The sequence below is a fragment of the Schistocerca gregaria genome, chromosome 7 (assembly GCF_023897955.1).
Source record: "Schistocerca gregaria isolate iqSchGreg1 chromosome 7, iqSchGreg1.2, whole genome shotgun sequence".
NCBI classification, from domain to species: domain Eukaryota; kingdom Metazoa; phylum Arthropoda; class Insecta; order Orthoptera; family Acrididae; genus Schistocerca; species Schistocerca gregaria.
The window spans coordinates 533,974,081-533,991,026 of record NC_064926.1 but is presented as its reverse complement, the minus strand read 5'-3'; the positions used below and the strand labels follow the sequence as shown (position 1 = coordinate 533,991,026).

General features: G+C 39.2%; 1 protein-coding gene across 7 annotated transcripts in view; it reads left to right on the top strand.

The window, feature by feature from the left end:
• The window catches only part of LOC126282025 (protein lethal(2)k10201), a 224,791-nt gene that overhangs the window by 148,104 nt on the left and 59,741 nt on the right, over positions 1 to 16,946 (top strand). For 4 of the 7 annotated variants that reach the window (XM_049981427.1, XM_049981425.1, XM_049981426.1 and 1 more), the window contains one exon: positions 6,742 to 7,384. The exons of the other annotated variants lie outside the window; for them this stretch is intronic. In XM_049981427.1, the coding sequence (XP_049837384.1) occupies positions 6,742 to 7,065 (324 nt within the window). In that variant the 3' untranslated portion in view covers positions 7,066 to 7,384. Of the gene's footprint in view, positions 1 to 6,741; positions 7,385 to 16,946 lie in introns of those variants that run through there. 7 annotated transcript variants of the gene reach the window in all.

The following is a 16,946-nucleotide window of genomic DNA, read 5'->3' as shown; positions in this document are numbered from 1 at the left end:
GGGCAGTTTTTTAGGTTACAGGGTCTTGGGAAAACATAAGAAGGGCTTCAGTCGCAAAGGGTGCAGGCTGAACACAGGAAGAAAGTAGATAGAGGAACTATTCGTGTAACAGTTGTAAACTGTCATAGCTGTATTGGGAAAATACCAGAGCTCCAAGTGCTAATAGAAAGCACAGATGCTCAAATCATTATAGGCACTGAAAGCTGGATAAAGCCGGATATAAGCTCAGCTGCAATTTTTGTGAAGAACCTAATGATGTTGCGAAAAGATAGGCTAAACACGGTTGGCGATGTCGTGTTTGTTGCTGTTAGAAGTAGTTTAACTTGTCGCAAAATTGAAGTAGACACTTCCTGTGAGTTAGTATGCGCAGAGGTCATTGTTGGCAACCGAAGTAAAATAATAATTGGATCGTTTTACCGGCCTCCCAGTTCAGATGATGCAGTTGCTGAAAGGTTCAAAGAAAACTTGAGTTCGATTTCAAACACGTACCCGACTCGTACGATAATAGTTGGTGGTGACATTAATTTACCCTCGATATGTTGGCGAATAGACATGTTTAATTCCAGAGGTAAGCATAAAATATCATCCAAAATTGTGCTAAACGCATTCTCTGAAAATTATTTTGAACAGTTAGTTCATGAGCCCACACGAATAGTAAACCATTGTGACCTCTTAGCAACAAATAATCCTGAGTTAATAAGCAGCATCAAAAACTGATATAAGCATTATTGAACACAGGGTTGTCATAGCGAGACTGAATATTGTAATCCCCTAATCCTCGAAAAATAAGCAAAACAAATACCTATTCAAAAAAGCAGATAAAAATTCACTTGGCGCCTTCCTGAGAGACAATACCACTCATTCCAAATTAATAATATAAGTGTAGACCAGATGTGGCTTAAATTCAAACAAATAGTATCAGCAGCAATTGAGAGGTTTATACCAAATAAACTAACAAACGACAGAGCTGATCTTCCTTGGTACACTCAATGGGTCAGAACACTGTTGCAGAAACAACGAAACAAACATGCCAAATTTAAATAGACACAAAATCCCCAAGATTGGCAATCCTTTACAGAAGCTCTTAGTGCGGAGTTCAATGTGAGACGCCTACAACAGTTTCCACAAAGAAACTTTGTCTCGAAACCTGGCAGAAAATCCAAAGAGATTCTGGTCGTATGTGAAGTATGTTAGCGGCAAGAAACAATCGGTGCCTTCTCTGTGCAATAACAGTGGAGATACTGTCGAAGACAGTACTGCCAAAGCAGATTTACTAAACACTGCCTTCCGAAATGCCTTCACAAAAGAAGACTAAGGAAATATTCCAGAATTCAAATCGAGAACAGCTGCCAACATGAGTAACGTAGAAGTAAATATCCTCAGAGTAGTGAAGCAACTCAAATCACTTAATAAAATCAAGTCTTCAGGTCCGGACTGTATTCCAATTAGGTTCCTTTCAGAGTATGCTGATGCATTAGCTCCATACTTAACAATCGTATACAACCGTTCGCTCGGAGAAAGATCTGCACCCAAAGACTGGAAAGCTGCACAGGTCACACCAATATTCAAGAAAGGTAGCAGGAGTAATCCAATAAATTACAAGGCCATATCGTTAACGTTGATATGCAGCAGGATTTTAGAACATATATTGTGTTCGAACATTATGAATTACCTCGAAGGAAACAACACAATCAACGAGGGTTTAGAAAACATCGTTCCTGTGAAACATAACTAGCTATTTATTCACATGCAGTGCTCAGTGCTATTGACAAGGGATTTCAGATCGATTCAGTATTCCTGGATTTCCGGAAGGCTTTTGACACTGTACCACACAAGCGGCTCATAGTACGATTGCATGCTTATGGAATATTGTCTGTGTTATGTGGCTGGATTTATGATTTCCTGTCAGAGAGGTCACAGTTTGTAGTGACTGATGGAAAGTCATCGAGTAAAACAGAAATGATTTCAGGCATTCCCCAAGGTAGTGTTATAGGCCCTTTGCTGTTCTTACTATATAAACGATTTGGGAGACAATCTGAGCAGCCGTCTTTGGTTGTTTACAGATGACTCTGTCATTTATCGACTAATAAAGTCATCAGAAGATCAAAACAAACTGCAAAACGATTTAGAAAAAATATCTGAATGGTGCGAAAAGTGGCAGTTAACCCTAAATAATGAAAAGTGTGAGGTCATCCACATGAGTACTAAAAGGAACTCATTAAACTTCTGTTACACAGTAAATCAGTGTAATCTAAAAGCTGTAAATTCAACTAAATATCTAGGTATTACAATTACAAACAATTTAAATTGGAAAGAACACATAGAAAATGTTGTGGGGGGAAGGCTAACCAAATGCTGCGTTTTATTGGCAGGACACTTAGAAAATGTAACAGACCTACTAAGGAGAGTGCCTTCACTATGCTTGTCCGTCCTCTTTTAGAATACTGCTGTCCGGTGTGGGATCCTTACCACACCACTTATTGCCCGAACCGCCCATTTCTGAGCCAAAAATATCCTTTTAGAATGGGAAGAGTTACCCAAAATATAATTCCATGTGACATAAGTGAATGAAAATAATCAAAGTAGACTAATTTTTGTGTCAAATCATCACTTACTTCAGATACTGTTTGAATAGTAAAAATGGCAGCATTAAGTCTTTGAACAAGATTCTGAACATGGGCTTTCCACGACAGTTTACTATCTAACTGAACACTTAGAAATCTGAACTGTTGAGTTTCACTAATCATATGCCTACTCTGAAATTCAAACGTAGGGTTTTGTTGAATTGTGTGTTAGGAAGTGTAAAAACTGAGTCTTACTGTGATTTAGTGTTAGTTTATTTTCTACAATTTTTATTTTCACAAGTTCGTCGTGATCACATAGATTTCTTTACACTTTATGACCAGTTTCGGCTTTATCGCCACCTTCAGATCATTAAAACTATTCTGATATAAATCATTGTCAAGTCAAACATGAGTGCACATGTTTAACTCGACAATGATTTATATCAGAATATTTTAATGATCTGAAGGTGGCAATAAGCTGAAACTGGGCATAAAGTCTAAAGAAGTCTATGTGATCAAGACGGGCTTGTGAAAACAAAAGTGCTAAAAATAAAATGATCACAGACTCATATATAGACTTTATGTCTTCAATTGATAAATATTTTCTACAAGCCATGAACGTATGTCATGAACTGCACTATTTGAAACATCCTTTACTACCAAGCTAGTGTCATAAGCAAACAGAAATATCTCAGAGTTACCCCTAATACTGGAGGGCACCTCGTATAAATAAGGGACAGTAGTGGCCCTAACACTGATGCCTCGGACTCCCCCCATTTGACCATCGCCCACTCAGACCCCACATCACAGCCATTCTCAACATAGTGAGTAATGACTTTTTGCTGTCTGCTGTTAAAGTAAGAGGTGAACCAATTGTGAGCTACTCCCCATATTCTGTAAAGGTCCAACTTCTGGAGCAATATTTTGTGATCAACACAATCAAACGCCTTTGTTAAATCAAAAAATATGCCTAGTGTTTGAAACCTTTTGTTTAACCCATCCAGTACCTAACAGACAAAAGAGAATATAGCATTCTCAGTTTTTAAACAACTTCTAAAGCTGAACTGTACATTTGATAGCAAATTATGTGATATAAAATGATCAATTACCCTTACATACACAGCCTTTGCAATAACTTTAACAAACACTGATGGCATAGAAATAGGTCTAAAATTGTCTAAATTACCCTTTTCTCCCTTTTTATAAAGCAGCTTTACTACTGAGTACTTTAATCGTTCAGGAAAAATTACAAATATGGCTAACTACAGGGCTAACATGTACAGCACAGTACTTTAATATTCTGCTAGTCCCTCCATCATATCCATGGGAGTCGTTAGTCTTCAGTGATTTAATTATTGACTCAATCTCCCCCTTGTCTCTATCACAGAGGAGTATTTCAGACATCAATCTCAGAAACGCATTTGCTAAGGGAGTTCTGTGATTCCCTACAGAAACTAATTTTTTATTTAATTCACCAGCAATGGTCAGAAGATGATTGTTAAATACTGTACATATATCTGATTTATCAGTAACAAAAATATTTTTACTACTGACTGACTTTATATCATCGACCTTGTGCTACTGACCACACACTTTCTTCTCAACTGACCATATGGTTTTAATTTTATCCTGTTAATTAGCTGTTCTATTTATGCACCACATACTCTTTGCCTTCCTAATAAATTTTTAAGCACCTTACTATACTGTTTGTAATGGTCAACTGTAGCTTGATTGTGACTACTTCTAACATTTTGATATCATTCCTGCTTTGTTCTACATGATATCCTTATCCCATTAGTCAGCCACCCAGGCTGCCTTTTACAGCTAGTACCCTGTTTAGAATGTTATAATGAAAAGCAACTCTCAAAGAGCATGAGAAGTCTGTTAAGGAAAGCATTATATTTGTCATCTATGTTATCAGCACTACAAATATCCTGCTACTCTTGTTCCTTGACAAATTTTAAAAATCTTCCTATTCCCACATAGTTTGTAATTAAATGTGACATTTGTTTGAGTACAAAAGCCTTTTAGTGTTAAAATCTGTGCATCATGGCCTGAAAGGCCATTCAGCCTTTTACTAACAGAATGCCCATGTAGTAATGAAGAACGAATTATCTATGACTGTACTACTGTTCCCCTGCACCCTAGTTGGAAGAATCACTGTATGCATCAGATCATATGAACTTAGGAGATCTACCAGCATCTTTTTTCTTGCACAATCATATACAAAATTAATACTGAAGTCATCATGTATAACTGATTTCTGGTACTTTCTACATATTGAATCAAGAACCCTCTCTAGCTTGAGCAGAAACGCTCTGAATTCAGAGTTGTTGTTGTTGTCGTTGTTGTTGTGGTCGTGGTCGTGGTCGTGGTCGTGGTCTTCAGTCCTGAGTCTGGTTTGATGCAGCTCTCCATGCTACTCTATCCTGTGCAAGATTCTCTCAGTACGTACTGCAACCTACATCCTTCTGAATCTGCTTAGTGTATTCATCTCTTGGTCTCCCTATACGATTTTTACCCTCCACACTGCCCTCCAATGCTAAATTTGTGATCCCTTGATTCAGAGTTAGGGGACCTATAAACAACAAAAATTTTAAGTTTATTTTCATTAAATTGAACTGCCCCTGCGCAAGATTTAAATATCTGGCCTCGCAAAGAACTTCTTGAAAACCAGCCAGCTAATCTGTATCTTGGTAAAGGAAGCCTCTGAATTGTCAAATTATTTAAGTGGTGCTCTGATATACCAGTAATGACAGAATCAACATCTATCAGCAGTTCACTAACTTTATCTCTAAAGCAGGTATACCTATCAGCTGACTTCAATCTAAAAAAGCTGCAGCTCTAACACCATCTACTACAGGATTTTTTTTCATAAGTGATCCCACCACACCACAGTACACTGTCACCTGTGTAAGCTTTGCCAGCTTCCCTTTACCATACCTGCTGAGGTGCTGGCCATGCCTACTGAAACCAGATCTGCTGATAGATTCAACTGGCACCACTGCAATGTGGCCCATGTCCTCTGCCATCAGTGCCTTCTCCAGCCCCATGTTAACGCACTTAACAGCCGCATTAAGATGAGACTGATCATGAAGCTGAAACAGTTGCACGAAATGCACGTTAGTGCCACCAGTTTGAGTAGCTATCTTTACCATCTCACCATCTAAATCATATTCCTGTCCCTATCAAGACTATTTCCTGCTCCACCTACTATCAATACCTGATCCTCCTTCGTAAAATTTCTACGTAACTCCCCTATGCTGTCAGTCACCTGAGCCAACTCTGCACTACACATCACAATGCTGGTGACCTGGTACTCACTCCCTGCCAGTGCTGGCCCACACCACTACTGTGTGAACTACCTAGCAGCAGAATCTTCTTCTTTCTGTTAGGCTTCGCAACTGACTTAGGTCTCATAACTGCTAAGGACTGCTGCAGATTTTCTACACCTACAGCTACAAGAGGCTCCTCTCCACTCAACTCTTGACAGTTGGTCAAATCTATTGTGTATACGTACAGTGCAGCTGTCTTCATACCACCACCACCACCACCACCTCCTCCTCCTCCTCCTCCTCCTCCTCCTCCTCCTCGTAACTGCCTTCTTGTCAACTGCGAGTTCCCATTCACCAGCACCCTTCACCCTTCTCAGCCTATCTAGCTCCTCCTTAGCTCCTTGGATTCATCTTTATCACAAGTGATACACAACAGAGTAGTTATTGCAGTGACAGTGAGTTTTCCCTGTTCTGTAGAAGGTAATGCAATATCTCCAAAGAGATGAAAAGAGGTGTATATACAGATCTCCCATTACAGAATGTCACTACTTCTTGATTTTTGTGCTAGTGAACCCTAATTGCTGTACAAATTCTATGTATATTAGGCATTATTTTTGGATAATCCAGATTCTTTTGATAGTCTAAATTGAGTTTACTTTTTGTGTCTAAATGTTTGACGTTAGTCGTGTACACTGTACAGTAAATGAAACATCATGAGAAGAAAGAATAAAATCTCTTAATGATTCGTGTAATTAGTGAAAATTTGTGCTACTGAGAAAAAGATCTGTATTCCATTGTAAGCAAAGTAACATTGTGGATGATGTTCAATATCAGAAAACCCATTCATATATATTATATATTTTTATTTATATTTTACATATATATTTATTTATTTATTTCAGTTTCGCTGCTTTGTAGAACAGTGCAGCACGTTATGCAACAATCCTCAGGAGCGACGCAGTCATTGTATTTCACAGCACAATTTCCCTCATGATTTCCGGTTTGATAGTACCAAAAAACAGAAGCACACATCAGCTGCAGGAGCTCTGATGGAGACAGATATTCATCCTACAAATAGATCACATCTAAAACCAAAGACTTTCAGTTTTGGGCGAGGAGCAAGGAATTCCAAGAACTGGTTTAACCAAGGGAGAGGTAGAATGAAAAGTACTGATATTGACACAGTGATGAAAGATCTACAGGACAGTTTACCAGATCAAACATAACCTATGAATAAAATTTAATTTTCCCAGTTACATGAAGAGATGTGCACATAATACTTCAGAGAAAAAGTATTGAACATCAGATAGGCAGTTAAAATACTGTCATAGGTTTTGTGTGTGTATCCACCATTCAGTATTCAACTTTATGGTGAGCACTGACCTCTCATGACAGCTATTATTATTTTAATGATGTTATTTAGAGGCAGTACTGTTTCATTGTTGTTGTGGAGTGATTGTTTAAGAGATAATGTATTCAGATGTAACACAGTTACCAGTATAAAAACTTTGTTAATAAAAAATATCAGCTGATATAATATCAGAATTGTGGCATTTTTCATTAGAAAATAAATAAATAAATAAGAATTTTGTGCATGAACTTGATTCTGAATGCAGGATGAAAAGTTCGGCCGTTGTTCAGAATTTGAAATATATTTAGCATATGGTTTTCTTGATAACTATCTTAAGTGATTAGTACTTTACATTTCATAGCACTGGATTACCCCCCACCCCCACCCGCCCCCTATGAATCATGGAACTTGTTGTTGGTGGGGAGGCTTGCATGCCTCAGCGATACAGATAGTTGTACCATAGGTGCAACAACAACGGAGGGGTATCTGTTGAGAGCCCAGACAAACATGTAGTTCCTGAGGAGGGGCAGCAGCCTTTTCAGTAGTTGCAGGGGCAACAGTCTGGATGATTGACTGATCTGGCCTTGTAACACTAACCGAAACAGCCTTGCTGTGCTGGTACTGCGAACGGCTGAAAGCAAGGGGAAACTACAGCCGTAATTTTTCCTGAGGGCGTGCAGCTTTACTGTATGGTTAAATGATGATAGCGTCCTCTTGGGTAAAATATTCCGGAGGTAAAATAGTCCCCCATTCGGATCTCTGGGCGGGGACTACTCAAGAGGACATCGTTATCAGGAGAGAGAAAACTGGCGTTCTACGGATCGGAGAGTGGAATGTCAGATCCCTTAATCGGGCAGGTAGATTAGAATACTTAAAAAGGGAAATGGATAGGTTAAAGTTAGATATTGTGGGAATTAGTGAAGTTCGGTGGCAGGAGGAACAAGACTTTTGGTCAGGCGAATACAGGGTTATAAATACAAAATCAGATAGAGGTAATGCCGGGGTAGGTTTAATAATGAATAAAAAAATAGGAGTGCGGGTAAGCTACTACAAACAGCATAGTGAACGCATTATTGTGGCCAAGATAGACACAAAGCCCATGCATACTACAGTAGTACAGGTTTATAAGCCAACTAGCTCCGCAGATGACAAAGAAATTGAAGAAATGTATGATCAAATAAAAGAAATCATTCAGCTAGTGAAGGGAGACGAAAATTTAATAGTCATGGGTGACTGGAATTCGGCAGTAGGAAAAGGGGGAGAAGGAAACGTAGTAGGTGAATATGGATTGGGAGTAAGGAATGAAAGAGGAAGCCGTCTGGTAGAATTTTGCACAGAGCACAACTTACTCATAGCTAATACTTGGTTCAAGAATCATAAAAGAAGGTTGTATACATGGAAGAAGCCTGGAGATACTGGCAGGTTTCAGATAGATTATATAATGGTAAGACAGAGATTTAGGAACCAGGTTTTAAATTGTAAGACATTTCCAGGGGCAGATGTGGACTCTGACCAAAATCTGCTGGTTATGAACTGTAGATTAAAACTGAAGAAACTGAAAAAAAGGTGGCAATTTAAGGAGATGGGACGTGGATAAACTGACAAACCAGAAGTTGTACAGAGTTTCAGGGAGAGCATGAGGGAACAACTGACACGAATGGGGAAAATAAATACAGCAGAAGAAGAATGTGTAGCTTTGATGGATGAAATAGTGAAGGCAGCAGAGGATCAAGTTGGTAAAAAATCGAGGGCTAGTAGAAATCCTTGGGTAACAGAAGAAATATTGAATTTAATTGATGAAAGGAGGAAATATAAAAATGCAGTAAATGAAGCAGGCAAAAAGGAATACAAACGTCTCAAAAATGAGATCGACAGGAAGTGCAAAATGGGTAAGCATTGAAGGCTAGAGGACAAATGTAAGGATGTAGAGGCTTATCTCACCAGGGGTAAGATAGATACTGCCTACAGGAAAATTAAAGAGACCTTTGGAGAAAAGAGAACCACTTATGAATATCAAGAGCTCAGATGGAAACCCAGTTCTAAGCAAAGAAGGGAAAGCAGAAAGGTGGAAGGAGTATATAGAGGGTCTATACAAGGGCGATGTACTTGAGGACAATATTATGGAAATGGAAGAGGATGTAGATGAAGATGAAAGGGGAGATACGATACTATGTGAAGAGTTTGACAGAGCACTGAAAGACCTGAGTCAAAACAAGGCCCTGGGAGTAGACAACATTCCATTAGAACTACTGACAGCCTTGGGAGAGCCGGTCCTGACAAAACTCTACCACCTGGTGAGCAAGATGTATGAGACAGGCGAAATACCTTCAGACTTCAAGAAGAATATAATAATTCCAATCCCAAAGAAAGCAGGTGTTGGCAGATGCGAAAATTAACGAACTGTCAGTTTAATAAGTCACGGCTGCAAAATACTAACGTGAATTCTTTACAGACAAATGGAAAAACTAGTAGAAGCTGACCTCGGGGAAGATCAGTTTGGTTTCCGTAAGAAATATTGGAACATGTGAGGCAATACTGACACCACGACTTATCTTAGTAGAAAGATTAAGGAAAGGCAAACCTATGTTTCTAGCATTTGTACACTTAGAGACAGCTTTTGACAATGTTGATTGGAATACTCTCCTTCAAATTGTGAAGGTGGCAGGGGTAAAGTACAGGGAGCGAAAGGCTATTTACAATTTGTACAGAAACCAGATGGCAGTTGTAAGAGTCGAGGGACATGAAAGGGAAGCAGTGCCTGGGAAGGGAGTGTGAGAGGGTTGTAGCCTCTCCCCAATGTTATTCAGTCTTTATATTGAGCAAGCAGTGAAGGAAACAAAATAAAAATTCGGAGTAGGTATTAAAATCAATGGAGAAGAAATAAAAAGGTTGAGGTTCGCGGATGACATTGCAATTCTTTCTGTCAGAGACAGCAAAGGACTTGGAAGAGCAGTTGAACAGAATGGACAGTTTCTTGAAAGGAGGATATAAGATGAACATCAACAAAAGCAAGATGTGGATAATGGAATGTAGTCGAATTAAGTTGGGTGATGCTGAGGGAATTAGATTAGGAAATGAGACACTTAAAGTAGTAAAGGAGTTTTGTTATTTGGGGAGTAAAATGACTGATGATGGTCGAAGTAGAGAGGATATAAAATGTAGACTGGCAATGGCAAGGAAAGCGTTTCTGAAGAAGGGAAATTTGTTGACATCAAGTATAGATTTATGTATCAGGAAGTCTTTTCTGAAAGTATTTGTTTGGAGTGTAGCCATGTATGGAAGTGAAACATGGACAATAAATAGTTTGGACAAGAAGAGAATAGAAGCTTGCAAAATGTGATGCTACAGAAGAATGCTGAAGATTAGATGGGTAGATCACGTAACTAATGAGGAGGTATTGAATAGGATTGGGGAGAAGTGAAGTTTGTGGCACAACTTGACTAGAAGAAGGGATCGTTTGGTAGGACATGTTTTGAGGCATCAAGGGATCACCAATGTAGTATTGGAGGGCAGCGTGGAGGGTAAAAATCGTATAGGGGGACCAAGAGATGAATACACTAAACAGATTCAGAAAGATGTAGGTGGCAGTAGTTACTGGGAGATGAAGAAGCTTGCACAGGATAGAGTAGCATGGAGAGCTGTATCAAACCAATCTCAGGACTGAAGACCACAACAACAACAGCACTGGATAAGAATTAGTACTACAATGTGATAAAAAGATAGAAACTGAATTGGAAGTCTATAAGAACTCTGCTCCAGTTTTCAAGACTATTTATTGATATATAAGTAAATGTATTCATGGTTGGTATGATACTGGTTATTCCTGGGTGGAACAGATACCATGGAAAGACTTAAGATAACCCCTAATTATGTAGGTGACACATTGAACAGTATATAGTCACATAAACGTTCAGCTACATGATTTCCTAAATTTTGTTCTGCACATGGAAAGGCTGAGTGCACAGTGGAAGCCTATTATATTGACTCCAGATCAGAAATGTTTGAGGAAGCACATTTCAGAATCATGAAAGAAGGTTGTATACGTGGAAGAACCCTGGAGATACTAAAAGGTATCAAATAGATTATATAATGGTAAGACAGAGATTTAGGAACCAGGTTTTAAGTTGTAAGACATTGACAGGGGCAGATGTGGACTCTGACCACAATCTATTGGTTATGACCTGTAGATTAAAGCTGAAGAAACTGCAAAAATATGGGAAATTAAAGAGATGGGACCTGGATAAACTGAAAGAACCAGAGGTTGTACAGAGTTTCAGGTAGAGCATAAGGGGACAATTGACAGGAATAGGGGAAAGAAATACAGTAGAAGAAGAATGGGTAGCTCTGAGGGATGAAGTAGTGAAGGCAGCAGAGGATAAAGTAGGTAAAAAGACGAGGGCTGCTAGAAATCCTTGGGTAACAGAAGAAATATTGAATTTAATTGATGAAAGGAGGAAATATAAAAATGCAGTAAATGAAGCAGGCAAAAAGGAATACAAACGTCTCAAAAATGAGATCGACAGGAAGTGCAAAATGGGTAAGCATTGAAGGCTAGAGGACAAATGTAAGGATGTAGAGGCTTATCTCACCAGGGGTAAGATAGATACTGCCTACAGGAAAATTAAAGAGACCTTTGGAGAGAAGAGAACCACGTGTATGAATATCAAGAGCTCAGATGGAAACCCAGTTCTAAGCAAAGAAGGAAAGGCAGAAAGGTGGAAGGAGTATATAGAAGGTTTATACAAGGGTGATGTATTTGAGGACAATATTATGGAAATGGAAGAGGATGTAGATGAAGACGAAATGGGAGATACGATACTGCATGAAGAGTTTGACAGAGCACTGAAAGACCTGAGGCGAAACAAGGCCCCCGGAGTAGACAACATTCCATTAGAACTACTGATGGCCTTGGGAGAGCCAGTCATGACAAAACTCTACCAGCTGGTGAGCAAGATGTATGAGACAGGCGAAATACCCTCAGACTTCAAGAAGAATATAATAATTCCAATCCCAAAAGCAGGTGGTGACAGATGTGAAAATTACTGAACTATCAGTTTAATAAGTCACAGCTGCAAAACACTAACGCGAATTCTTTACAGACGAATGGAAAAACTGGTAGATGCGGACCTCGGGGAGGATCAGTTTGGATTCCGTCGAAATGTTGGAACACGTGAGGCAATACTGACCTTACGACTTATCTTAGAAGAAAGATTAAGAAAAGGCAAACCTACGTTTCTAGCATTTGTAGAATTAGAGAAAGCTTTTGACAATGTAGACTGGAATACTCTTTTTCAAATTCTAAAGGTGGCAGGGGTAAAATACAGGGAGCGAAAGGCTATTTACAATTTGTACAGAAACCAGATGGCAGTCATAAAAGTCGAGGGGCATGAAAGGGAAGCAGTGGTTGGGAAAGGAGTGAGACAGGGTTGTAGCCTCTCCCCGATGTTATTCAATCTGTATATTGAGCAAGCAGTAAAGGAAACAAAAGAAAAATTTGGAGGTGGTATTAAAATTCATGGAGACGAAGTAAAAACTTTGAGGTTCGCCAATGACATTGTAATTCTGTCAGAGACGGCAAAGGACTTGGAAGAGCAGTTGAACGGAATGGACAGTGTCTTGAAAGGAGGATATAAGATGAGCATCAACAAAAGCAAAACGAGGATAATGGAATGTAGTCAAATTAAATCGGGTGATGCTGCGGGAATTAGATTAGGAAATGAGACACTTCAAGTAGTAAAGGAGTTTTGCTATTTAGGAAGTAAAATAACTGATGATGGTCGAAGTAGAGAGGATATAAAATGTAGACTGGCAATGGCAAGGAAAGCGTTTCTGAAGAAGAGAAATTTGTTAACATCGAATATAGATTTATGTATCAGGAAGTCGTTTCTGAGAGTATTTGTTTGGAGTGTAGCCATGTATGGAAGTGAAACATGGACGATAACTAGTTTGGACAAGAAGAGAATAGAAGCTTTCGAAATGTGGTGCTACAGAAGAATACTGAAGATAAGGTGGATAGATCACGTAACTAATGAGGAGGTATTGAATAGGATTGGGGAGAAGAGAAGTTTGTGGCACAACTTGACTAGAAGAAGGGATCGGTTGGTAGGACATGTTTTGAGGCATAAAGGGATCACAAATTTAGTGTTGGAGGGCAGCGTGGAGGGTAAAAATCGTAGAGGGAGACCGAGAGATGAGTACAATAAGCAGATTCAGAAGGATGTAGGTTGCAGTAGGTACTGGGAGATGAAGCAGCTTGCACAGGACAGAGTAGCATGGAGAGCTGCATCAAACCAGTCTCAGGACTGAAGACAACAACAACAACATTTCAGAATGTTGTTTGAAAACCTCAGAGTGTAATTTGGAGGTCTACTGGTGGTGTTATGTGGAATGTGTGTCCATCATTACATGCTGGAGACAAGACTACAGCCAAAACAGTGGTTAGGCAAAGATAAAAATGGGAACTAGTTTTTTGCTGGTAAAATTGATGGCAAATGTCTATGAAACTTGTGGTGCATAATCATCATTGACTATGTGGAAAAGGGTACAACAGTGACTGGCTCTTATTATGCAGCATTATTGGAGGGGTTACATAGTGATATGAAGCAGAAGTGACCAGGATTTAAAAAGGAGACTAATAATAATTTCTTAGCATTGGTATGCAAATTCTAAGCAAAGCAGCTTTGACCTGAAATTAGTTGTTGTGTTGCTACTGATGTATTTTGTGGATATTTTGGAATAACTTTTTTCTTTTGTAACAAATCTTTATGCTTTTTATTTTGATTTTGCAACGTAAGCTGTGCTCTACAAATTTAGTAAAAATTTTCAGTTATAGAGTAGTGTGATAGTGTTGGACATTTTGTTTATTGTATTGAAGTGCCTTTCATGGCTAGTAGGCCTGTCACATCATTATCATGACTTACAAGACTTACTTTTTCCCTCAGTGAGTTTCCACTGTATATTATCGTGATGGTGCTTATCATTTTGGATGTTTATGTAAAAATGTAGGTATAGATGAAGGTGTTTAGGAAATCATGGAAATATGGAAGGGATACTTTTGTAAGAGATGCTAAACATCAATGGAAATAAGACAGATGGAAATGAGGAAGCCAGCCGGTGTGGCCGCGCAGTTCTAGGCGCTTCAGTCTGGAATTGCGACCACTGTGGTCGCAGGTTCGAATCCTGCCTTGGGCATGGATGTGTGTGATGTCCTTAGGTTAGTTAGGTTTAAGTACTTCTAAGTTCTAGGGGCCTGATGACCACAGATGTTAAGTCCCATAGTGCTTAGAGCCATTTTTTGGAAATGAGGAGCAAGATGGACCAAATGGGACAGAAGTGGAAGAAGAAATAAAGACCACAAATGGACCTTTACTGGATGTAGTAAGTGTGGAGAAGGTGAGAGCAGCTGCCATTGTTGAAGTGCAGTGGCTCTGTTGGGTCATGCGAACAGTGTGGAAAGAAAGGAGACCTGAAAACTGGAAAAAAGGGAATCATAGTGCCAATTTTTATCACATCAGAGACCAGGCTTGAGCATAACTTGGGCTGCAACTTTAAATTAAAAAACTGTGCCCAAGTATAGGTCAGGCTACAGTTTTCTCGACACACAAGCCACCTATCACTTGAAAAATGGACTCATTTCATATGAGAACAGTGTACGGAAATCTCGCAACCTGCCCCATTGACTGGTGTTGCTTTCTGTTGTAAGTTTCTAGAATTATTTCAAAGGAGACATTAGTAAACATAACAGCTGCTGTTGTAAATGGCTGAGCCAATCTGATCACTACAACATAATTCCATGTGTGTACGCTTTAAGTTTTGGGGTTTGCTGTAATTCTGCTACGAATACGTCACATTTGTTGAATGAACAACAAATTTTGGAAGCCCAAGAAGAAGATATTGCTCAATAACTCACCTCACATTTTTTTCTTGGAAGTATAATTATACTTTCCATCATCATTATTTTAAAATTTGTAATCTGTCAAAGAACTAAAGGAAATATGAAAAATAAATCTTGAAGCTTGGCCCTTTTTTAGCATGTATTACCCTTGAAGAAACATCAGTTAAATATTTACCAGTAACGCTGTAAACAACAGTATAAATGGCTGATTTCCTAAACCAAATATTCTTCTGAGTGGCCAGTCTCCAAATTGTTAAGAGGAGTTGCAGGAAGCTATTTAAAAATTGTAAGGGTGTTGCATTGATGTGTTATACTTTGATAAGATTTTGGAAAAGAGAGCACAGAAGATAGTAGGAGGAGGATTGAGAAAGAGATTATACGAGTTTAGACCAGGAAGCTTGACAGTGGATCTAATTTTTGACACAAAGCATCTCCAAGAGAGACACTACGAATATGAGAGAATTTACTAACAGTGTTCAGGGACATTGAGATGCCATATGATAATTTGAAAAGAAGCAAGATGAGGGGAATTTAGAGGCTGACTATGAGAAGAATAATAGGAACTGCAAATTGTGTAAAAGTTGCTGGAGAGAAGACTAACTGAATTCAACAGAAAAATGGGGGTGAAGTAGAGGAGTTCACTTTCCCCTCTAGTTTTCATAATCATTATGGATGAGATAATGGCAATGTGAGTAGGAGCAATGGTGTTTGCTGAAGTGTGAGTAAATGGAGGAGGAGAGGTACAAGAAAGGGCAAATGCATGGGAAGAAGTGGTGGGACAGTATGGATTGAAATTAAATGTCAAGAATTGTTAAGTGATGGTGGTAATGAGAAATAAGAGGAGAATAGCGACAGGGGACCACCAGAAAGTAAGCGGATGTACCACCAAAAAGTAAGCAAATACTATATCTAAAAAAGAAAAAGGCAGTTTAGGAGGATATAGTCTAGTGAGATGAATTTTCAGGACAACTGAATAGAACTTACTAGAATTGATAGAGTAAGGAATGAGACAGAGAAATAGTGAAAGAGAAGCCCATGCAAGAGACCATAGAAAAGATAAGATTAAGATTGTGTGGGCATATTAAAAGAAAGTGAGTTGACAGGATACCGAGACAGCCCTATGAAATGACAATAGGAGGCAACTTAACTAGAGGAAGACTGAGAGACAGTTAAATCATTGGAGTGAAGAAATGTGTGACGAGGAGAGGAGCAGACTGGGATGAATCTGAGTTGTTACTCAGCCTTCAGTTCTGCTTATCAAATGTATATCAGACAATGTACCATGCTGAAGTTGCATGGTTTGCATGCCTCAGTGATACAGATAACCTTACTTTAGGTGTGACCACAGTGGGGAATCTTGACTAACCTCAGGTTCCTGACTAGGGAAGCAGCCGTTTCAGTAGTTGTGTGGGCAACGGTCTATATAATTGATTTATGTGACCTTGTAGCGTTAGTCACCATAGCCTTACTGTGTTGGTACTGCAGACAGCTGAAAGCAAGAGGAAAACACAGCTGTTGTTTTTCTGATGACATCAGCCTTACTGTGTAGCGTATTGATGATGACATCCTCTAGGGTAAAATATTCCAGAGATAAAGTAGTCATCCATTTCTATCTCTGGCCCTCGACTACTAAGGAGGATGTTCCCATCATGAAAAATAAAACTTGTGTTCTAGGGGTTGGAGGGTAGAGTGCCAGAATCCTTAATCAGACCGAGCGAGGTGGCGCAGTGGTTAGCACACTGGACTCGCATTCGGGAGGACGACGGTTCAATCCCGTCTCCGGCCATCCTGATTTAGGTTTTCCGTGATTTCCCTAAATCGTTTCAGGCAAATGCCGGGATGGTTCCTTTGAAAGGGCACGG